Genomic DNA, 19916 nt, shown 5'->3' with positions numbered 1-19916 from the left:
ACAAAGTATATGTGAACTGCTGTATGAAAAGTGAATTTACTCTGTAAATCTTCACCCAAATCCTAATAAAAAAATAAAATAAAATAAAAATAAAAATGTATATCCTTGGAAAGCTGATAGGGATTGCTATGAGTTGGAATAGACTCAATGGTAGTGGATTTTTTTTTTTTTTTTGGTCTTATAAATAGAATCATGTAACATGTGATCTTTTGTGTCTGAAGTGTTAGCTATTATTTTAAAAATCAAATTATTATTAGATATTTTTATTAATTGAACAGTTTTTAGATACACTCTTTAAACAACAAATCTTATTTTCTTTAACAGTGCATTTATAATGTCAACTCTCTCACATTGCAAAAATTTTACTCTAGTAAGCAGATTAAACAACAAATAAATAAACTTTTCCCTAAATTCTTTGGGAACAAAGTGCCACCTTCACCTGAGTCTTGGTTCAGGTTGCCCTTACCTAGAATGTGCTGTCAACCTGAGACATTGTTTGTTCTTGGATTGCCAGATTTGTGGCACGCTTTTCATACTTATCTGAAAAGGGATTCTTTATAGACACCAGGTACCTGGTGTTTCCACCTTTACTAGAAAAGGAAATATTTCTACTTTTATGTCATCTCTCCCTTTTAAAATACATAAATGAAGAAGCTAGGAATCTGCTGGAGTCTAGTGGTGAGGTATAACTGGGTTCTCTGTTAATGCTTTCATTAGACAATTGCTCATCTTTATTTGTGTGGATCCCCAGCCCAAGGACCACAAGCCAACATTTGAGAAAAGCCTTCCTTCGAATAAGGAATGTGTGACCACAGGTGGGGAGAGAGAGAAACTTTCCAGGCCACTCAAAGACCTAAAACAGTGATCCCTCCTTCCTCACGCTGGCATTTCCTCTTTGTTTGCACCTTAGTATAATTCCTGCCTTTTGTACTCTTGTGGAGTGGTTGCTATCCACCCACTCCTGCAGTGGGCTTTGTTTCCCAGGGTCAGCTACATCATGGCAAGCAGGACTGCCCCACTGCCCCCTTCTCAGGGTGCAGCCCCAGGGTGATGAGCAGCCAAGACTTGGAGGGTGCACACAGGTTCTTCCAAGGGAAGCTGATAGTGCTGCCAATTTTTGTTTCTGCTTCAGATGAATTAAAAAACAAAACTGTGTGTGAAGACCAGGAGCTGAAACTGCACTGCCATGAATCCAAGTTTCTCAACATCTACTCAGCGACATATGGCAGGAAGACTCAGGAGAAGGACATCTGCTCCTCAGATACAGAGCATCTCTCCCCCTTTGGTATGTGTTTCCACATGGTTGTAACTAGATTGCTATTTGAAGGAATCAGGATTCTCCCCCAGTGACCAATACCTGGATCAGTGGTGAAACTCTAGGAAGGATTAGAGAGAAAGTCAAGGGCAGGGAGGAACCATTGCCCCACCCAGGTCAGAGCTTCTTCTGCATTTGGGAATCCATCTGTTGTTCAGTCATTCCACCAAAAACCAAAAAGCAAATCTGTTGCCATCCAATGCATCCCGACCAATGTGTTACAGAATAGAACTGCTTTATAGGATTTTCTGGGCTGTGATCATTATGAAAGCAGATTGCCAAGTCTTTCTTCTGTTATGCCATTGGGTGGGTTTGAACTGCCAACCTTTAGGTTAGTTGTTGTTTTGGTTGCAATCAAGTCAGTTTTAAAACTCTTGGCAAACCCCATATGCAGAGTAGAACTGTGCTTTATAGGGTTTTCAGTGACTGTGACCTTTCAGAAGCAGATCGGCAGTTGCCTCTGGTGGGTTTGAACTGCCAACCCTTTGACTAGTAGTCAAATGCTTAACTACTTGTGCCACCCAGGAACTTCTTTAGGCTAGTAATGGAGCATAAACCATCTGTGTCACCCACACCAAGTAGTTACTGAGTGCCTGCTGTATGCCAGGCCCTGTCCTAGGCATGCGTAAGTCATCAGTGATCAAAACAGAATCTATGTTCTCCTGGAACTGAGTTTCCAGCAGTGGATAGGTAGGCAGTGAGGAAAAAGACAGTGAGTGAGTATGTATGTCAGGGTGGTGCATACAGCTAATGTGCTTAGGTCCTCCGGAGAGAGGCCTGATGATCTTCTTCCAAAAAAATCAGTCGATGAAACCCCTATGGAGTACAGGGGTCTAATCCTGCTGTGCATGGAGGCACCATGAGTCAGGGCCAACTTACATGGCAGCTAACAACATGTTGTCAGTACAGAGAAGTGCTAAGGAGAAAACACATGGAGGATGGGAAGTGAGGAAAGTCAGTGCTATTTTATGGAGTGATGGGTGTGCTGGGCAGAAACTTGAAAGAGCCTGTGGGTACCCAGTGTGTGTGTGTATGGCAGTGTTTAGGTAGAGAGAAGAGCCAGTTCAGAGACCATAGCCAGTGTGCTCAGTGTGACTGGAGGGGAGTAATGGTTGGGGAGAGGATTGGAGAAGGGCTCAGAGAGTCATTCTTAGGCGTCTGCCATTTGGAGCTAAGAGATGATGGCTGAGACATAGGCCTGATAACTCCACCCCTCACAGTCCCTTCAATCTGTGGCTGTGAAAAAGCCTGGATCTCCACCAGCTACAGAGAGAACAGACCCTGCTGTGAAACAGCCAACGGAATCACATATTATTGATCAAAACCTAAAATGAGCTCCTTAATGCTTTTAGTTGCTATAATTTATTCATGTATCATGTGTGAAATTAAACATTAATTTAAAAGAGAAACCCATGCATAAGTAATATCTTGGACTTGAATAAAACATTAAGGTGTCTTAGGGTTTTCTAAAGAAATACAGTGAGATAAGTATATCTTACTCTGTGTGTGTGTGTGTGTGTGTATGTATACAAACTCAAACTCATACTCACTGCCCTCGATTCAGATGATCTAATTCATAGCGACTCCTCCTTGGGTTTCTGAGGTGGTATCACTACAGAAGTAGATTGCCCAGTCTTCCTTCCGAGGAGTGGCTGGTGGGTTTGAACTGCCAGCCTTCTGGTTAGCAATAAAATGCCTTAAGCACTATGCCACCAGAGCGCCTATGTATACACACACACACACAGTAGGAGCATATATATATATATATATAGAGAGAGAGAGAGAGAGAGAGCAGGAGAGATAAGGATCAGGAGCTTATATATATATATGTATATATAAGAAGCTCTGGTGGTGCAGGCATTTGACTGTTAGCCAGAATGTTGGCAGTTCAAACCCACCAGCCACTCTGCAGAAGGAAGACTGGGCAACCTACTTCCATAAAGATTTACCACCTTGGAAACCCAATGGGGGTCACCGGAATCTACTCAATGGCAGTGGGTTGGGTTTTGTGGTTTTTATATGTATATATATACAGTAGTCCCGACTTACACCATATTCCAATCAGGGCTAACTTGACAGCAACTAACAACACATGTCTTACAACCTTAGATGACAACATGTCTTATGGACCATGTGTACAAATTCCATTTTTTTTGTACATCTTATCATTAATAATATCAGTTTACTACATACGGTGTTGAAGCACATGATTTGCTGATGTCATCATACCTGTGAGTTTATGTGTAATGTTTCCAACCCCCAAAGACAAATAAAGATCATATTTATAAAGATACCAATAATAAGAGGCAATAATAAGGAAAACGAAAATAACAATAATAAGGTATTTGACTTACATCAGAACTGACTTACAATGAGGTCATTGGAACAGATATATATAGAGTGATAGATATAGATATAAATAGATAGATAGATATTGTTGTTAGGTGCCATTGAATCAATTCCAACTCATAGCACAGAGTAGAACTACCCCATAGAATATTTAGGCTGTTATCTTTATGAAAGCAGATCACCGAGTCTTTCTTCCACAGAGCCACTAGGTCAGTTTGAAACTCCAACCTTTCAGCCAGCAGTCCACTTGACCATTCAGCTACCAGGGAGAGAGAAGGGTATGCAAAGGAGAGAGAGGGAAAGAGAGATTGATTTTTAAAAAATGAATTGGCTCATGTGATTGGGGGAAGTTAGCAAGTCCAAACTCTGTATGTCAGATGACAGGCTGGAAATTCCAGCATTCTGTGTCTTAAAAATCCATAGGTCAGGTGATGGGAACAGTAAAGAATGGAGGAGTTCTGGCAAGATGGTTATCTACTTCTTAGATGTCCCATCTACTCCTCTCTTCTCTCTGCTACTGGATTCAGCAAAGGAATCATTGTTTGAACCATTGTAGGAGTCTCCCTATTCCCAGGCTTACCTTTCTCCCAAGCTTTGCTTTCATAGAAGTCCTTAGGTGCTGCAAAATGTTAAGCGATTGGCTGTTAACTGAAGGTCAGAGGTTTAAGTCCATCCGGAGTTGCCTGCAAAGAAAAGCCTGGGGATCTACTTCCAAAACATCAGCCATTGAAAACTCTATGCAGCAATATTCCCTTCTGACACATGTGGGGTCACCATGAGTCAGAGTCAACTTGGCAGCAACTGGTTTGTTTTCTAAAAGTCAATAATCACTGCAGGATCACTGCAGCGTTTCTTAGTTGGAGAAGAGACTCTTGGTGATTGAATGACTTTCCAATCTTATTATCCTCCTTTCTGGCTTATGCTACTGCAAAAAGGGGCACCATTTCCTAATATTGGAGGCAGCACCCCATTTCCCCCATCACCCAGGTGCCATTTTGCCATACTATGGTGGCTTGCATGTTGCTATGTTGCTGGAAGTTATGCCACCAATATTTCAAATACTACCAGGGTCATCCATGCTGGACAGGTTTCAACAAAGCTTCAAGGCTAAGAAAAACTAGAAACACATCTATGGAAAGAGATGATGGAGAAGCTCAACATCATCATTCAGAACAAAGCCAGGCTCCGATTGTGGAACAGACCATCAAATGCTCATATACAAGTTTAAATTGAAGTTGAAGAAAATTAAAACAAGTCAGTGGGAGCCCAAATATGACTGTGAGTATGTCAGAATTTACAGACCATATGAAGAATAGATTTCATTCATGGAACATCACTAACTGAACTGAACAAGTTGTGGGATGACATCAAGGATATCGTAGATGAAGAAAGCAAAAGATCATTAAAAAGACTGGAAAGAAATAGAAGACCAAAATGGATGTCAGAAGACACTCTGAAACTTGCTCTTGAACAAAGAGCAGCTAAAACCAATGGAAGAAATGATGAAGTAAAAGAGCTGAACAGAAGTTTTCAAAGGGCAGCATGAGAAAACAAAATATTATAATGAAATGTCCAAAACTTGGAATTGGAAAATCAAGGAGGAAGAACATGTTCTGCATTTCTCAAGCTGAAAGAACTGAACTAAAAATTCAACCCTCAGGTTGCAATATTGAAGGATTTTATGGACAACATATTGAATGTAGAGGAAGGATCAAAAGAAGATGGAAGGAACACACAGAGTTATCATACCAAAAAGAATTGGTTGACATTCAGCCATTTCAGGAGGTAGCATATGATCAGGAACCCATGGTATTGAAGGAAGAGGTCCAAGCTACACTGAAGGAATTGGCGAAAAACAAGGCATTAGGAATTGACCACTGAGATACTTCAACAAACGCACTTGTTTATGCCAAGAAATTTGGAAAACAGCTCCCGGGGTAACTGACTCAAAGACTGTATTTGTACCTATTCCAAAGAAAGGTGATCTCAGACAATGTGAAAATTATCAAATAATATCTTTAACTTCACACACAAGTAAAATTTTACTGAAAATATTTTTTTAAATGTTTGCAGCAATACATCAACAGAGAACGGCCAGAAATCCAAGCCAGATTCAGAAAAGGGCATGGAATGAGGGATACCATTGCTGGTGTCAAATGGATCTTGGGTGAAAGCAAAGAATACCGGAAAGGTGTTTACTTGTGTTTTATTGATTTTGCAAAGGCATTTGACTGTGTGGATATCACAAATTATGGATAATATTGTGAAGAATGGGAACTCCAGAAAATTGTGCCCTTGAGGAACCTGTACGTAGACTAAGAGGCAGTCATTCAAACTGTCATTTTAAACCATGCAGAAGGAAATACTGCATGGTTTAAAATCAGAAAAGGTGTGCTTCAGGTTGTATCCTTCTACCATACTCATTCAATCTGTATGCTGAGAAAATAAGCCAAGAATCTGTGCTATATGAACAAGCATGCAGCATCAAGTTTAGAAGAAGACTATAAACAAGCTGCAATATGCAGATGACACAACTTTTCTTGCTGAAAGTGAAGATGACTTGAAGCACTTACTGATGAGGATCAAAAACTGTAGCCTTTGTATGGATTATATCTCAACATAAAACAAAAATCCCTACCACTGGACCAATATACAACATCATGATAAATGGAGAAAAGATTAAAGTTTTCAAGGATTTCATTTTACTTGGATCCACAATCAATACCCATGGAAAAAGCAGTCAAGAAATCAAATGACATATTGCATTGGGCAAATCTGCCAAAGATCTCTTTAAAGTGTTAAAAAGCAAAGATGTCACTTTGGAGGTTAATGTGCAACTGACCCAAGCCATTGTATTTTCAGTCACCTCATATGCATGTGAGAGTTGAACAATGAATAAAGAAGACTGCAGAAGAATTGATGCATTTGAGTTGGGGTGCTTGTTGGCAAACAAATTTGAACATATCATGGCTTTCTAGAGGAATGAACAAATGTGTCTTAGAGGAAATACAGCCTGAATGCTCCTTAGAAGTGAGAATGGCCAGACTTCATCTCTCATAATTTGGTTATGTTGTCAGAAAGGACCACTTCCTGGAGAAGGATATCATGCTTAGTAAAGTAGAACGTCCATGAAAAAGGGGAAGAGCCTCAATGAGATGAATTGGCACAGTCACTGTGACGATGGGCTCAAGCGTGGCAATGAGTATGGTGTAGGAGCAGTCAATGTTTCTTTCTGTTGTACATACCATCCTTCTAAGTCAGAATTGACTGGACAGTACCTAACAACATTCCTGTGGAGGGAACTCCATTTGGGAATAGGGTTTTCTTTGTTATGTTAATGAGGCCATATCAGTGTAGATGGGTCCTAAACCTAATCACTTCTGAGTTACAGAAAGAGCCTATTAGACACACACACACACACACACACACAGGGAAGAGGACAGATGCCCTGTAAGGACTGTCTATAAGCCAAGGAACCAAGGAATGCCTGGGACTACCAACAAGGAAGGACTCAATAAAGCTGAGACCTTGATTTGACCTTTTACCCCCAAGACTGTAGAATGTTACCTTTTTTTTTTCTTTAAAGCCAGCTATTTGTGCTATTTCTGTTACTGCAGTTCTAGGAAACTAAGACAGCATAAACTGGTTTCCAGAGACCCATGGAGAAAGAAGGATGTGGGAGATTTAGAAGGAGGTGGAACTGATGATCTTGTGGGCACTCTTTTCTCAAACTTATCAGATGCCAGGTGTATGAGCATTGACTCTTCCCAGACATCACTTGCTAGTGGGAAGAGTCTCCAGTGTTCCACAGGTCTGGCTCCCACTAAAGCTGCAGGTGACATGGTGCCATGGTATTTTCAATTGCCTCATATGCATGTGAGAGATGGACAATGAATAAGGAAGACCACAGAAGAATTGGTGCATTTGAATTGCAGTGTTAGCAAAGAATATTGAATAGATCATGGACTGGCAGAAGAATGAACAAATCTGTCCTGGAAGAAGTGCAAACTGGAATGCTCCTTAGCAGCAAGAATGGCCAGACTTCATCTCTCGTACTTTGGTCATGTTGTCAGAAGGGACCATTCCCTGGAGGAGGATGTCATGCTTGGTAAAATAGAGGGTCAGCAAAAAAGGGGAAGACTCTCAGTGAGATGGATTGATACAGAAGGACCAGCAAGATGTTTTTGCCATGCGTCTCTGCCAGCATTTGAGCTTTTTAACCTATATAGCTAAGCAAAGTTCACAAACACTTCCATTCAAGCCTTTCATGTACCAAAGAAGATTATTAATGGTGTCACAACAGGGGCTGACCTGAGGATTCCTCGAACTCTCTATGGAAACCTGTCTTTTGGCCATGATGTCTGCAACATGTCTTACTCTGTCACATGGGGTCACTATGTGTTGGAATCGTCTCCATGGCACCCAACAACTGAGTGCTAAGAAATCACTCACTCTCTGACCCAGCTTAAGGTTTTAACCTGCACTTGGCATGTACCCCTCATGTCTTTCCCCCAGATATGAAGTAATCTGTTGGGCGTTCTTGTATAACAGTGCTTTAATATCACTAAGGTTAATAAGCCGTTGGCAATCTGTTTGCTCCCTCCACAAGTCCAGTGGGTTCTACCACAAGCAGATCTCTAGTGCAGCTTCTGGACTTTGCTCCCAGAAAGCTCCATGCATCTTGCCTAGATTGGTCACCTGGCTACTCTTCTTCCCACATCCCTCTGCTCCCTCTCCCTTAGTCTCTTCTTCATTTCACAGCCAGTGGGATTTTATTAAGATTAAATCAGATCATATTATCTCCCTATTGAAAACCCTGTGTCAAAAAAACAAACCAGACTCACTGCCCTCAAGTCGGATCCAACTCATAGCGACTCCCCCCCTCCCTTGGGTTTCTGAGGTGGTATCACCTTGGGAGTAGATTGCCCAGCCTTCCTTCCAAGAAGTGACTGGTGGGTTTGAACCACCAGCCTTCTGGTTAGCAGTCAAATATCTTAGGCACTATGCTACCAGAGCTCCCTGAAAACCCTGTGTAGTCAGAATAAAATAAAATAAGATCCAGTTTAGCCTGGCCCTGCCTCTCTTTCCTCTCCTCTCACCACCCCTGGCTACAGTGGCCTTCTTTTTTCCCCTGAAACTCTCCATACTCATTCCTGCCTCTGGGCCTTTGCATGAGTTCTTTCTTTTGCCTGGAATGTTCTCACTCCACTTCTTTGCATGGCTGCCTGTCTTGTCACTCAGGAATCAACTCAGATGACAGCACAGTGCCTGTGTCTGCAGTCACCCTGGACCTTTCTCCCTCTTTGATTTTCTTCATACCATGGAAATAGTCATTCAGGGAAATAGTCATTGATGTGTTTATGGTCCATGTCCCCAGGAGAAAGTGAGCTGTTGAGGGCCTTTGTCTGTCCCTGCAGAATGTCCAGTGACTAGAGCAGGGCCAGATCCCTGCATGATGCAAACAGTGACTGCAGTCAGTTGCTAACCAGAAGGTTGGAAATTCAGTCCACCCAGAGGTGCTGTGGTGGTTAAGTTTGTGTGCCACCTTGGCTGGGCCCGGTTGAGTGGCGGGGCAACTGGATGTAGTATTCCCTATGATGAGACTGGTAACCAACTCCTTGGTGGAATCTATTGTGAGCAGCTGATTAGCTGCCTTAGGGACGTGGTCTGCTTCCCGTATATAAGCAGCAGCTTTGGGAATGGTCTGTAGCTTATGGCACGCTTGAACCCTGCATGTAGCCATGTTGTTGTTCAGCATCCTTCTGTGCTCTGCCGACCCTGGCATTTTCGGTGGACTTGAATTAATCACCTGCCGTGTGGTTTGGTAACATCGGGACTGTGCCTTGTTATTTTGTTGACCTTGGCTGACCTGCTTGTCAGCCTCAGCAGCCAGCAGCTGAGTGAAGAAAGGCCTCCAGCTTCAATGGGCTGGGAGCAGAAGGCAGAGCTGAAGCCCAAGGTCGAGGGGCTTTCCCCCAGTCCATAGAGCCTGGCACTTTGAACTCAGACTTAAAGCCTCCTACTGTAAGAGAATAAACTCCTGTTTGTTAAAGCCATCCCATTTGTAGTATATTCCGGTCTGAGCAGCACTAGGTATCCAAAACAGGTGCCTTGGAAGAAAGTCCTGGTAATCTACGGAGCACAGTTTTAGTGTGACACACATGAGGTCTGTATGAGTCTAGGTCAATTTGACAGCAAGTGGTTTTTTTTGTTTGTTTGTTTAGAGCAGTGGGAGGTGCTCATATGAGCCTGGGAGATGCACAAATGAACAGAGCCCCTTCTACCCAAGGCACCCACCCTTGGCTCCTATAGAAGAAGGGTTGCTGGCTGGGAATATGGACTTGGTGTTGTCCCAGCTTCCAACCTCTCATGAGTTGTTAGAAATCTGGATTTTTTTTTTTTTTTTAATATGAAATGTTCCAACTTTTAAAACATTGTGCAAGCCAAAGAAAGCATGCCTGTAGGCCGCATCCGGACCACAGGTTACAGTTTGTGATCTCTGCTCTACAACCAGTCATTATTGCAGTGTGGGCACTGGCTTTGAAAAAGGAGAGAGGGCTATTTATCTCTAACCCTAGAACCTGGCATCAGCTTGGTGGGATGGTTACAGGCCCAGTGGCTGGGCCTCCCTGCAGACCTCTAAAAGGGGCTCACTCTGTGTAGCTAGTTCTGGAGTATCTGGTTTGAGAGATGACACAAGAATATGTTTTCTGTTGTGTATAAGCTAAGTCTGGAAGACCTGATACACTTCAGGCTCTAGAGAAGCACATAGTGAAGACCATCTGGGCCTCGGTGAAGTTCTCTAGGATCAGGTCCACTTTGGTCTTCATAATCACAGAGTGCAACTTTAGCACTAGGCGCTGAGGGAGAACATTGCCAGTTCTTTCTAAAATAATAATGATAATAAACCAAAATACCAAACTCACTGCCATCGAGTTGGATCCAACTCATAGCAACCCCTCCTTGGGTTTTCAAGGCGTTATCACTATGGAAGCATATTGCCCAATCTTCCTTCTGAGGAGTGACTGGTGGGTTTGAACTGCCAACCTTCTGGTTAGCAGTCAAATGCCTTAGGCACTAGGCCACCAGAGCTCCTAATAATAATAATGTGCTGTTATTATTGTTAGCTGACACCCAGTTGGCCTCCAACTCATGGCGCCCCATGCACAATAGCATCCCATGATTGGCTGCAGATCAAATCATTGGTATACATAGGGTTTTCCTTGGCTGATTTTCAGAAGTAGATTACAAGGCCTTTCCTCCTAGTTCATATTAGTCTGGAAGCTCTACTGAAACTATTTCACATCATAGCAACATGCTAACTACCACTGACAAATGGCTTGTCTCCACAGATTTTATATTTGTATGTGTGTGTATATGTGTTGCTATTGGTTGCTGTCTAGTCAATTGTGACTCATGGTGACCCCATGTATACAGAATAGAGCTGCTCCGTAGGGTTTTCAGGGCTGTGACCGTTAAGAAGCAGCTTTCCAGACCTGTCTTCTGAGGTCCCTCTGTATGGGTTTGAGCTACAACCTTTCAGTTAATAGTCAAGTGCTTAACCATTTGCATACTAGATAACTAAGACATGCATACACATGTGCATGTCTTAGTTACCTAGGGCGACTATAGCAGAAATCCCACAAGTAGGTGGCTTTAACAAACAGAATTTTATTTTCTCACACTTTAGAAGCTGGAAGTCTGAATTCAGAATGCCAGCTTTAGGGGAAGGCTTTCCCTCTCTGCTGGCTCTGGGGTCAGGTATTTGTCTCTTCAGCTTGTGTTCCTTGGTTCCTTGGTGATCTCCATGTGGCATGGCATCTATCTTTCTGCATTAGTTACTTGCTTGTTTAATGTCTTTTTATCACAAAAAAGATTGACTTAAGACACACCCTACACTAACACCATTCTATTGACATAACAAAGAAAACCTGTTCCCAAATGGGATCATAGCCACAGGTATGTTGTTGTTGTTATGTGCCATAGAGCCATAGGTATAGGAGTTAGGATTTACAACACATATTTTTAGGGGATGCAATTCAATCTACAATAATGCATATATTAGGAAGAATTATTTTACAGAAAGACCATGATAAAATTTAGAAGAAATAAGAAAAATATTCAGTCACAAATTAAATGTATCAAATGAAATTATTTTCACTTTTCTGAGTTTATTTCAAGTCCTGGTCTATAGCCATAGAATATTTTTTTTTATAATTGTAATTGTAAAGCAGATACATTTGCATTTTTTCTTTTCACTTTTTATCATTGTTATTTTTCCATGTGGCCAACAAGATCCTACCCATGTCAACCACTTCCCAATATTTTGTTAAGTGGATATTGCCTAATTTACTTTTCCATTCCCTTGTTGTTAGATTTTTTCATTGTTTTGAATTTTCATCTATTATAAATAATATATAATGAGCTTGTGCTTCCAGCTTTTTATTTCTTCTGGAATATTTCCTTGGGATAAATTCTAGAATTTTATTACCAAAAGAGGGCAAGGACATGTTTATGATGCTTTATATGTATCACCAAACTTTTTCCCCCCAATTTTTGGATCCCTTTATATGTGTAAACAGTACAACCATGAGTTTCCCTGAAAATGGTGCTGCCCTGTGTATGATTTTTTGAACGTTTTCAATTTAATAAATATAAAATGGTTCTTCAGTGTTGTTATAATTTGCATTTCTTTCATTAGTAATGACCTCAAGCATTTTCCCATGTTTTTATTTTTGCACTTGCACACATTGTCTCTCTAGCCTTTGCCCACCCCCACCCCCAGCCCTTTTTTTTTTTTCCTGTAGGGATCTTGATTTTTCACAGATTTGTATGAGCTTTTTACAGAGTAGAGATATTAACCCTTTACATGCCTCGTCTGCTGTAAATGTCCCACTCCCGAGAGTGTATCTTTTATCATTTAGATTTGTTACATAGGGTTGGTTATTCTTTTTATTCTATGTACCTCATATGAGATTGTTAATGGTTTAGTAGTAAAATTTTCATCTTGAATGTGGAGTCCCCAGGCTTGATTGCCAGCCAGTGCACCTTAAGCACAGTCCCCACCCGTCTATCAGTGAAGGCCAGAGTGTTGTTATGACACTGAACAGGTTTCAGTTGAGCTTATAGACTAAGACAGATTAGGAAAAAAAGCCTGATGATCTACTTCCAAACATCACCCAGTGAACACCCCTTGGATCACAGTGGTCTGATCTGCAAACAATCCTGGGGATGGCACAGGACCAGGCAGTATTATGTTCTGTTGTGCATGGGGTTGCCATGAGTTTGGAGCTGACTTGAAGGCAGCTAATGACAGTAACAACTTCATATGTAAGATAAATTCAAGATAAGGAGCTTAGTGGCTATAGTGGGAGCCTAACTGGTGGAGGCTGGGGTTGCCTACACAGATGTGACACCATTATGCCCCTCCAAGCAACTGCATGATGCACTCAAAGCCTGGATATCAGTACCTTCCCTAATGGGACACAGGCTCCTACTGAACACTTCCAAGGATGAGTGTGCTCATGCCTGTCCTCTGGAAAGCCTCTGAATTCTAGGCTCAGAGGAGGAAAGGCAGAGCCCCAATGTTCTGTGTCTGATGCCCTAAGCTGGTCATCTGAAATGTATCAGCGAGGGTGAGGCCATGGGAAAGCAGGCATCGAGACAGTCAGCATCAGCCACACACAACACCCAAGCCTTGAATAGTGCTTCCCAACCTTTCTCCCATCATCACACATACAGAAAATTCTATTTGTATGGCACAATAGGGTAAAGAACAGTCTGCTTACTACCTGGGGGTCAGTGCAGAGGCCTGAGGGGACGTAATCTCACACATCTGTGTCCCCTTCAGTGCTGCCAAAAGTTCTGATCTGAAGATATGCTGGGCTTCAGAGTACACTGACTACAGATGTTGGGCTTCTCTCTTCAAGGCCCTTACACTTCCACTAACATTCTCCTCCAGGTTCATCCAGCTTCTGTCCACTGCTTAGTGCCAAAGCCACTCCCACAGTTTTAAGTTTGGTTACCACAGCACCCTTCTTCTGAGCATCAAAATGTGCTATATAGCAAAATACCCCTAAATTTAATGGCTTAAAACAACAACAAGCATTTATTACCTCACAGTTTCTGTGAGACAGGAATTCAGATGTATCTTAGTTGGGCCTTCATGGGGGCTCAAGAGATTTAAACCAGGATGTTGGCTGAGGCCACAGTTATCTAAAGGCTTACCTTCCAAGGTGACTCACTCACGTAACTGGAAAGTTGGTGCTGGCTACAGGCAGGAGGCCATATTTTCTCCACACATGGGTTTTTTCACACTACTGCTTGAGTATCCTTGACATGGCAGCTGGCTTCCCCCAGAGCAAGTGATACAAAGGAGCAAGTGGGAGCTGCACATCCCATACACCGTCACTTATGCCATAATCTGTTGATCACAGAGACAGCTCTGATTGGTTGTGGGAAGAAGCTATACAAGGGTTACTTAGTGAACTCAGTGTGAATCCCAGGAGGCAAGGATCATTGGGGGCCATCTTGAAGGCTAACTACAACTCAGATAAAAGGGAAGAAGCAGCAAGACTGGTGACCAACCCAGCTGTGGAACTTTCTTCAGAAAGTCACATCTTTCTACTATACAGGTTCAAACAAAGATAGATCTGATATCTTGAGAGTTGCTGACACACAGATATTTCTGAAAGGCCTTGTAGCAAGTTCCTCTGAACTTGTGTCTCATGTAGTGGAAGAGAAGACACGAAAGAAATTGATCATCTTAGGTCCCAAATGACCACCAGTGAAACAGCATTTTAACCCAAGAAGGTACTCAGTCACCTGTCTTAGCTGCATAGTGCTGCCGTAACACAAACCCCACAAATGGATGGCTTTAAGGAACAGAAATTTATTTTTTCACATTTCTGGAGTCTAGAAATCTAAATTCAGGCCATGGTTCTAGAGGGAGATGCTTCCTTGTTTATTTCAACTTCTAGTAGCTTCTGGAAATCCTTTTAAATGTGTTTGTCTCTGTTCTCTGTCTTCCTCCTCCTCTTTGTGCATGTCCATGTCTGTGCCTGTTCTGTTCTTTTTATAACTGAGAAGCGATTAGATTTAGAACCCACCCTACTCGTGTATGACCCACTTAATATAACAAAGAAAATCTTACTTCCTAATGGATCACATTTATATATATATATATATATATATATATATATATATATATATATATATTGGTGTTGTTGTTATGTGCCGTCATGTCGGACCCAACTCATTGCGACCCCTCCTTGGGTTTCCAAGACAGTATCACTGTGGAAGTAGATTGCCCCATCTTCCTTCCGAGGAGTGGCTGGTGGGTTTGAACCACCAGCCTTCTGGTTAGCAGTCTAGTGCCTTAGGCACTATGCTACCAGAGCTCCATATATATCCCAGTTGGCATACAGGCAGTTCTGACTCATGGGTACCCTGTGTATGTCAGAGTAGAACTGAACTCCACGAGGTTTTTGATGGCTGATTTTTTGGAAGTAGATTGCCAGGATTTTCTTCTGAGGTGCCTCTGACTGAATTCAAATCACAAACCTTTTGGTTAGTAGCCAAAGTGCTTCACCATTTGCCTCCCCCAGGGATTCCTATTTACAGGTATATATATATATATGATAAAAACTCAAACCCATTGCATCCCAATTGATTCTGACTGGTTTTCTTGGCTGAAATCTTTACAGAAGCTGATTGCCAGGCCTTTCTTCTGCTGCACTTCTGGGTGGGTTCAAGCCACTGACATGTAGGTTAGTAGTTGAGTACAAACCATTTACACCATCCAGGGAACTCTGTTTAGACATTTAAGGGCCAGGATCTCAATACATATTTTTAGGGAACACAATTCAATCTGTAACATGAACCTTCCCAAAGACCTGGGCATGAACCTGCAGAGCTTCAGAAAGTTTCTCTGGCCAGGCAACAAGTGTGCACGTCATTTCCTGTTGCAGTTACATTTTCTGTGTAGGCTCTAGGGAATCTGCTACTTCCTTAATAAGAGAATGTGAAAACCACACAATGGGCGTCAAAGGCTGGGGTAAGGCCGTCACAAGGCCAAGTGTGGGCAGGCCTGGACTGTTCAGCCAAAGATCTAGGTGCCAATGGCTCCCGCTGCCAAGACAGCACCACTTAAGAGCACGAAGCCCAATTATCTAAATAAACACAGGTTGTAAGGAGCAATTAACTTAAGTTTCAGCATTAAACAATAGCCAAAAAGTAAAAATTAAAATGGATATCTTGTTATCACATGTATTGGAGATGGAGTGTGGTTTGCCAGGAAGAGAGCTTGTAAACAAAATCAAACTGGGAGGAAGAAATCACTTTTTTAAAAAAAGAAAATCCTGTAAACAGCCCTGAACTCAGTGTGAACAAGAATATGGTCATACCTGAATCAGACCTGAATTGCCTTGGACCTCTTCCTGAAAATACATTGTGGTTTCTTTCACTCGCCCTAAGATGAATTCTTACACTCCAAAAACAGCCTGCCCACTGTAAGTCACAATGGCTAGGAGGTCTGGTTGCAAGACCGCCTAGCCAAAGACGGTTGCAGTCTTCTAACTGGGAGATTTCTCTTTCTCCCTCTCTTTCTTTCTCTCTGTTAGTGTTAAAGAATATGCTCAGGCATATGTGCTTAAAAACATAAAGTTTTTAATTCTGGCAGGAGTGTGAATTGGTAAACTTTCCTGCATAAAAGTTTGGCAGTGTGTATCAAAAGCCTTGGTGGTTTGGTGATAGAATCTTCATCTTCCACACAGGAACACCCAGGTTTGATTCTGGCCAAGGCACCTCATGGACATTATTATTTTTTTTTTTTAATTTTATTTTGATTTGGGTGAAGATTTACAGAGTAAATTCACTTTTCATACAGCAGTTCACATATACTTTGTCTCATGTCATTGACCAAAATTTACAATGCAACAGCTCCCCTCCCACTTCCTCCCCATAGTTACCTCTTCCCAGTGTCCATCCCTCCATACTCTTCTGCGCCCTGAGCTGTCTCCCTGTCCATAAGCAGCCCTTCCTTCTCCCATGATTGTTCTTTCCAGGGTGTGTGTCTACTTGAAGTAAATGTTTAACTCACTTGCCTGTACTTTGTTTGGCTGGAAACCACAGGTGTGGGTTCAATTCCAGACCTGAAGGGCAGCTAGGGGCCATAGTCTCAGTGGTTTCACCAGGCTCTATTGGACCAGCAAACCTGGTCCCCACATTCTTTTTTTTATTTTTTGCCTCCAAATGATTTTGAGTTTTGTTCCACACTGTTCTCCCTCTCTATGTAGGATCTCGTACATTCCTTCCAAGTGGATGACAGTGGTAGCCGGGCACCATCTAGTTCTTCTGGTCTCATAGTTGTATAGGTTGCAGATCAGATGGTGTACCAGTCGCTAGGACTGATTGTTTCCATTCATTTGGTTTTCTTCTTTCTTCTTGACGAGGAGACACCCATTGTTGCATCTAGATGGCAGCTTGCTAGCTTTTAAGATCCCAGTTGCTACTCGCCAAAGTAGGAGGTGGAACAATGTTTTGTATAGTATGTTATGCCAATTGAGCTTGATGTCCCCTGCGACTATGGTCCCAAGCCCGCAGGATCAACTACTCGGTCACTCTGGGTAGCTGGCTGTGACCAAGCAATGACCATAACCTTGCCCCTTGTCAGCTCTACTATACACATGGGAATTCTGATCACTCACATAAACTTATAGGACCATTGTCTGCCAACCCTATATATGATCTTGGATACACTCCCCATTTAGACATACCTAATTGTTTAGCCTGTCCACCTATCTATCCATCCATATACCCCTGTTTGCCTTCACTGACAACTCAGTACTGTATATGCAAAAGGGTTCATATTTGTTGTCTGTACTGCCCATATACCTCTCTATGTCTTTCTCATCCTCAATGGTGCCATATTGGTCACTCCTATTTGGTACATTGCCCTTCTCTTCACCCAAATCAATATTTATCACTATCTATCTAACAGTGTTCCCTCCCCTCCCCTCCCACCCCTGGTAACCAACAAAGAAAATTTCCTCCAATAGATAAACCTTTCCTTAAGTTTTACAATAACAGACTTATACAATATTTGTCTTTTTGTGACTGACTTATTTTACTCAGCATAATGTCCTCCAAGTTCATCCACGTTATGCGGTGTTTTGCAGATTCTACATTATTCTTTAGTGTTGCATAGTATTCCATTGTGTGTATGTACCATAGTTTGGTTATCCATTCCTCAGTTGATGGACATCTAGGTTGTTTCCATGTTTTGGCTATTGTAAATAGTGCTGCAATGAACATCGGCGTGCATATATCTGTTCTTGTCATGGCTCTCACTTCTCCAGGGTATATACCTAGTAATGGGATGGCTGGGTCAAATGGTATTTCTAATTTCATGGACATTAATTTTAAAATGAACTTTTATTGTTGCTATTTATATTCTAAGGAGCTCTGGTGGCGTAGTGCCTAAGGCATTTGACTGCTAACCAGAAGGCTGGCGGTTCAAACCCACCAGCCACTCCTCAGAAGGAAGGTTGGGCAATCTACTTCCACAGCAATACCACCTTGGAAACCCAAGGAGGGGTCGCTACGAGTCAGATCCGACTTGATGGCAGTGAGCTTGGTTTGTTTTTGGTTTTACATTCCAAGAAGTCTCTGAGTGGTGCAAAGAGTTCATGTGCTTGGCTACTAAACAAAAGGTAGAAAGTTTGAGTCCACCCCTAGGTGCCTCAGGAGAAAGGCCTGACAATCTACTTTCAAAAATTCAGCCATTGAAAGCCTTTTGAAGCACAGTTCACTCTGACACATAAGGGGTTACCATGGGTTGGAAACGATGATCAGCAACTACTTTTTTAAAAAAAGAAACAAAGTTGTAAAGTATGTTCATTGTGGTCTTAATTTGCATTTCACTGATTACAATCAGATTTCATATACAGGTAGTCTCTGATTATGAAGTACTAACCACACTTAGGACTGTCATCTGGTTTGGATTTCTTTGTCCATTTTATCATTAGTGGCTAAGGCACTTAACTGCTAACCGGAAGGCTGATGGTTCAAACCTACCAGCCACTCCTCGGAAGGAAGATGGGGCAATCTACATCCGTAGTGATACTGCCTCGGAAACCCAAGGAGGGGTCGCTATGAGTCGGTTCCGACTTGACGGCACATAACAACAACAACAACAAATTGTACTACATACAAGGTAGCAGTTCACAACTTGGCAGATGTTATCGTTCTCAGATGTTCATGTGCAAATGTTCAATTTTATGATTCAAAACACTGCTGTATAGCAGGCTATGGCCTGGTCTATAAGAAAGTTGGTGTCAGTGTATTTTTTTTTACATATGCTTATTTGTATTAAAATACATCTATAAGTTTATATGTAATGTTCCCAGCCCCCAAAGACAAATAAAGATCAGATTTATAAAGATATCAATAATAAAAAGCAATGATAATGAAAACTAAAAAAAAAAATGAGGTATTTGACTTATGTCAGAACTGACTTCTGGCAGAGTTATTGGAACTGAGCCCTGTTTTAAGTTGGTGACTGCCTGTATGCATCAGACATGTGTCCTCTTCTGTGAACTGCCCATTTAAAAAATTGGATTGTTTGTCTTTCTTGTATTTATTTGTAGAAGCCCTAAGTCTTATTGGTTATATATGTTTAAAATATCTTCTCCTCCTTTTTGGTTTACGTTTTCACTTTCTTTTCTTTTCTCAGTGGTAAGGGTTCCAATTTTCCCACATCCTTGTCAACATTTGTTGTTTTCTGGGTGTTTTTGCTTTGGTTATTTTATTATTTTTTTTATCTTAGCCATCCTAGTGGGAGCAAAATAGTATCATTATGATTTTGACTTGCATCTCTCTGACAGCTAATGATACTGAGCATCTTTTCATGTGTTTGGGTGACCATTTGAATGTCCACTTTGGTGAAATGTCTATTTAAGTCCCTTACTCACTTTATGATTGGGTCATTTATTTGTCTTTTTGTTGTGAAGTTGTCAAAGTTTTCTATATATTTTACTTGTTCTTCCTTTTTTTTTTCCCTTGCCTGTTAACCCTTCTCTGTCTCATCCATCAGACAAAACATTTCTTCTCCTCAGGAGATGAGCAAGTGAGTGAGAAGGGAAGAAAAGGGGTTGAGTGGCTAGAACTAATTCTAGAGGGGTGCTACTCAAAGTGCTACTTGGAGACAGACTGGTGTCTGTCTGGTTCCCAATGAATTTAAGAGTAAGTGTTT

General features: G+C 41.7%; 1 protein-coding gene across 1 annotated transcript in view; it reads left to right on the top strand.

The window, feature by feature from the left end:
• The window catches only part of EVA1C (eva-1 homolog C), a 129611-nt gene that overhangs the window by 86279 nt on the left and 23416 nt on the right, over positions 1–19916 (top strand). Inside the window, exon 4 of the mRNA XM_007941284.2 lies at positions 1133–1285. Coding sequence (XP_007939475.2) covers positions 1133–1285 — 153 coding nt within the window. The remainder of the gene's footprint in view (positions 1–1132; positions 1286–19916) is intronic.

This window comes from Orycteropus afer, unplaced genomic scaffold (assembly GCF_000298275.1).
Source record: "Orycteropus afer afer isolate SDZICR_OR568_19922 unplaced genomic scaffold, OryAfe1.0 scaffold00078, whole genome shotgun sequence".
NCBI lineage: Eukaryota > Metazoa > Chordata > Mammalia > Tubulidentata > Orycteropodidae > Orycteropus > Orycteropus afer.
The sequence above is the reverse complement of the archived record's forward strand: the minus strand, read 5'-3'. Positions and strand labels throughout refer to the sequence as shown.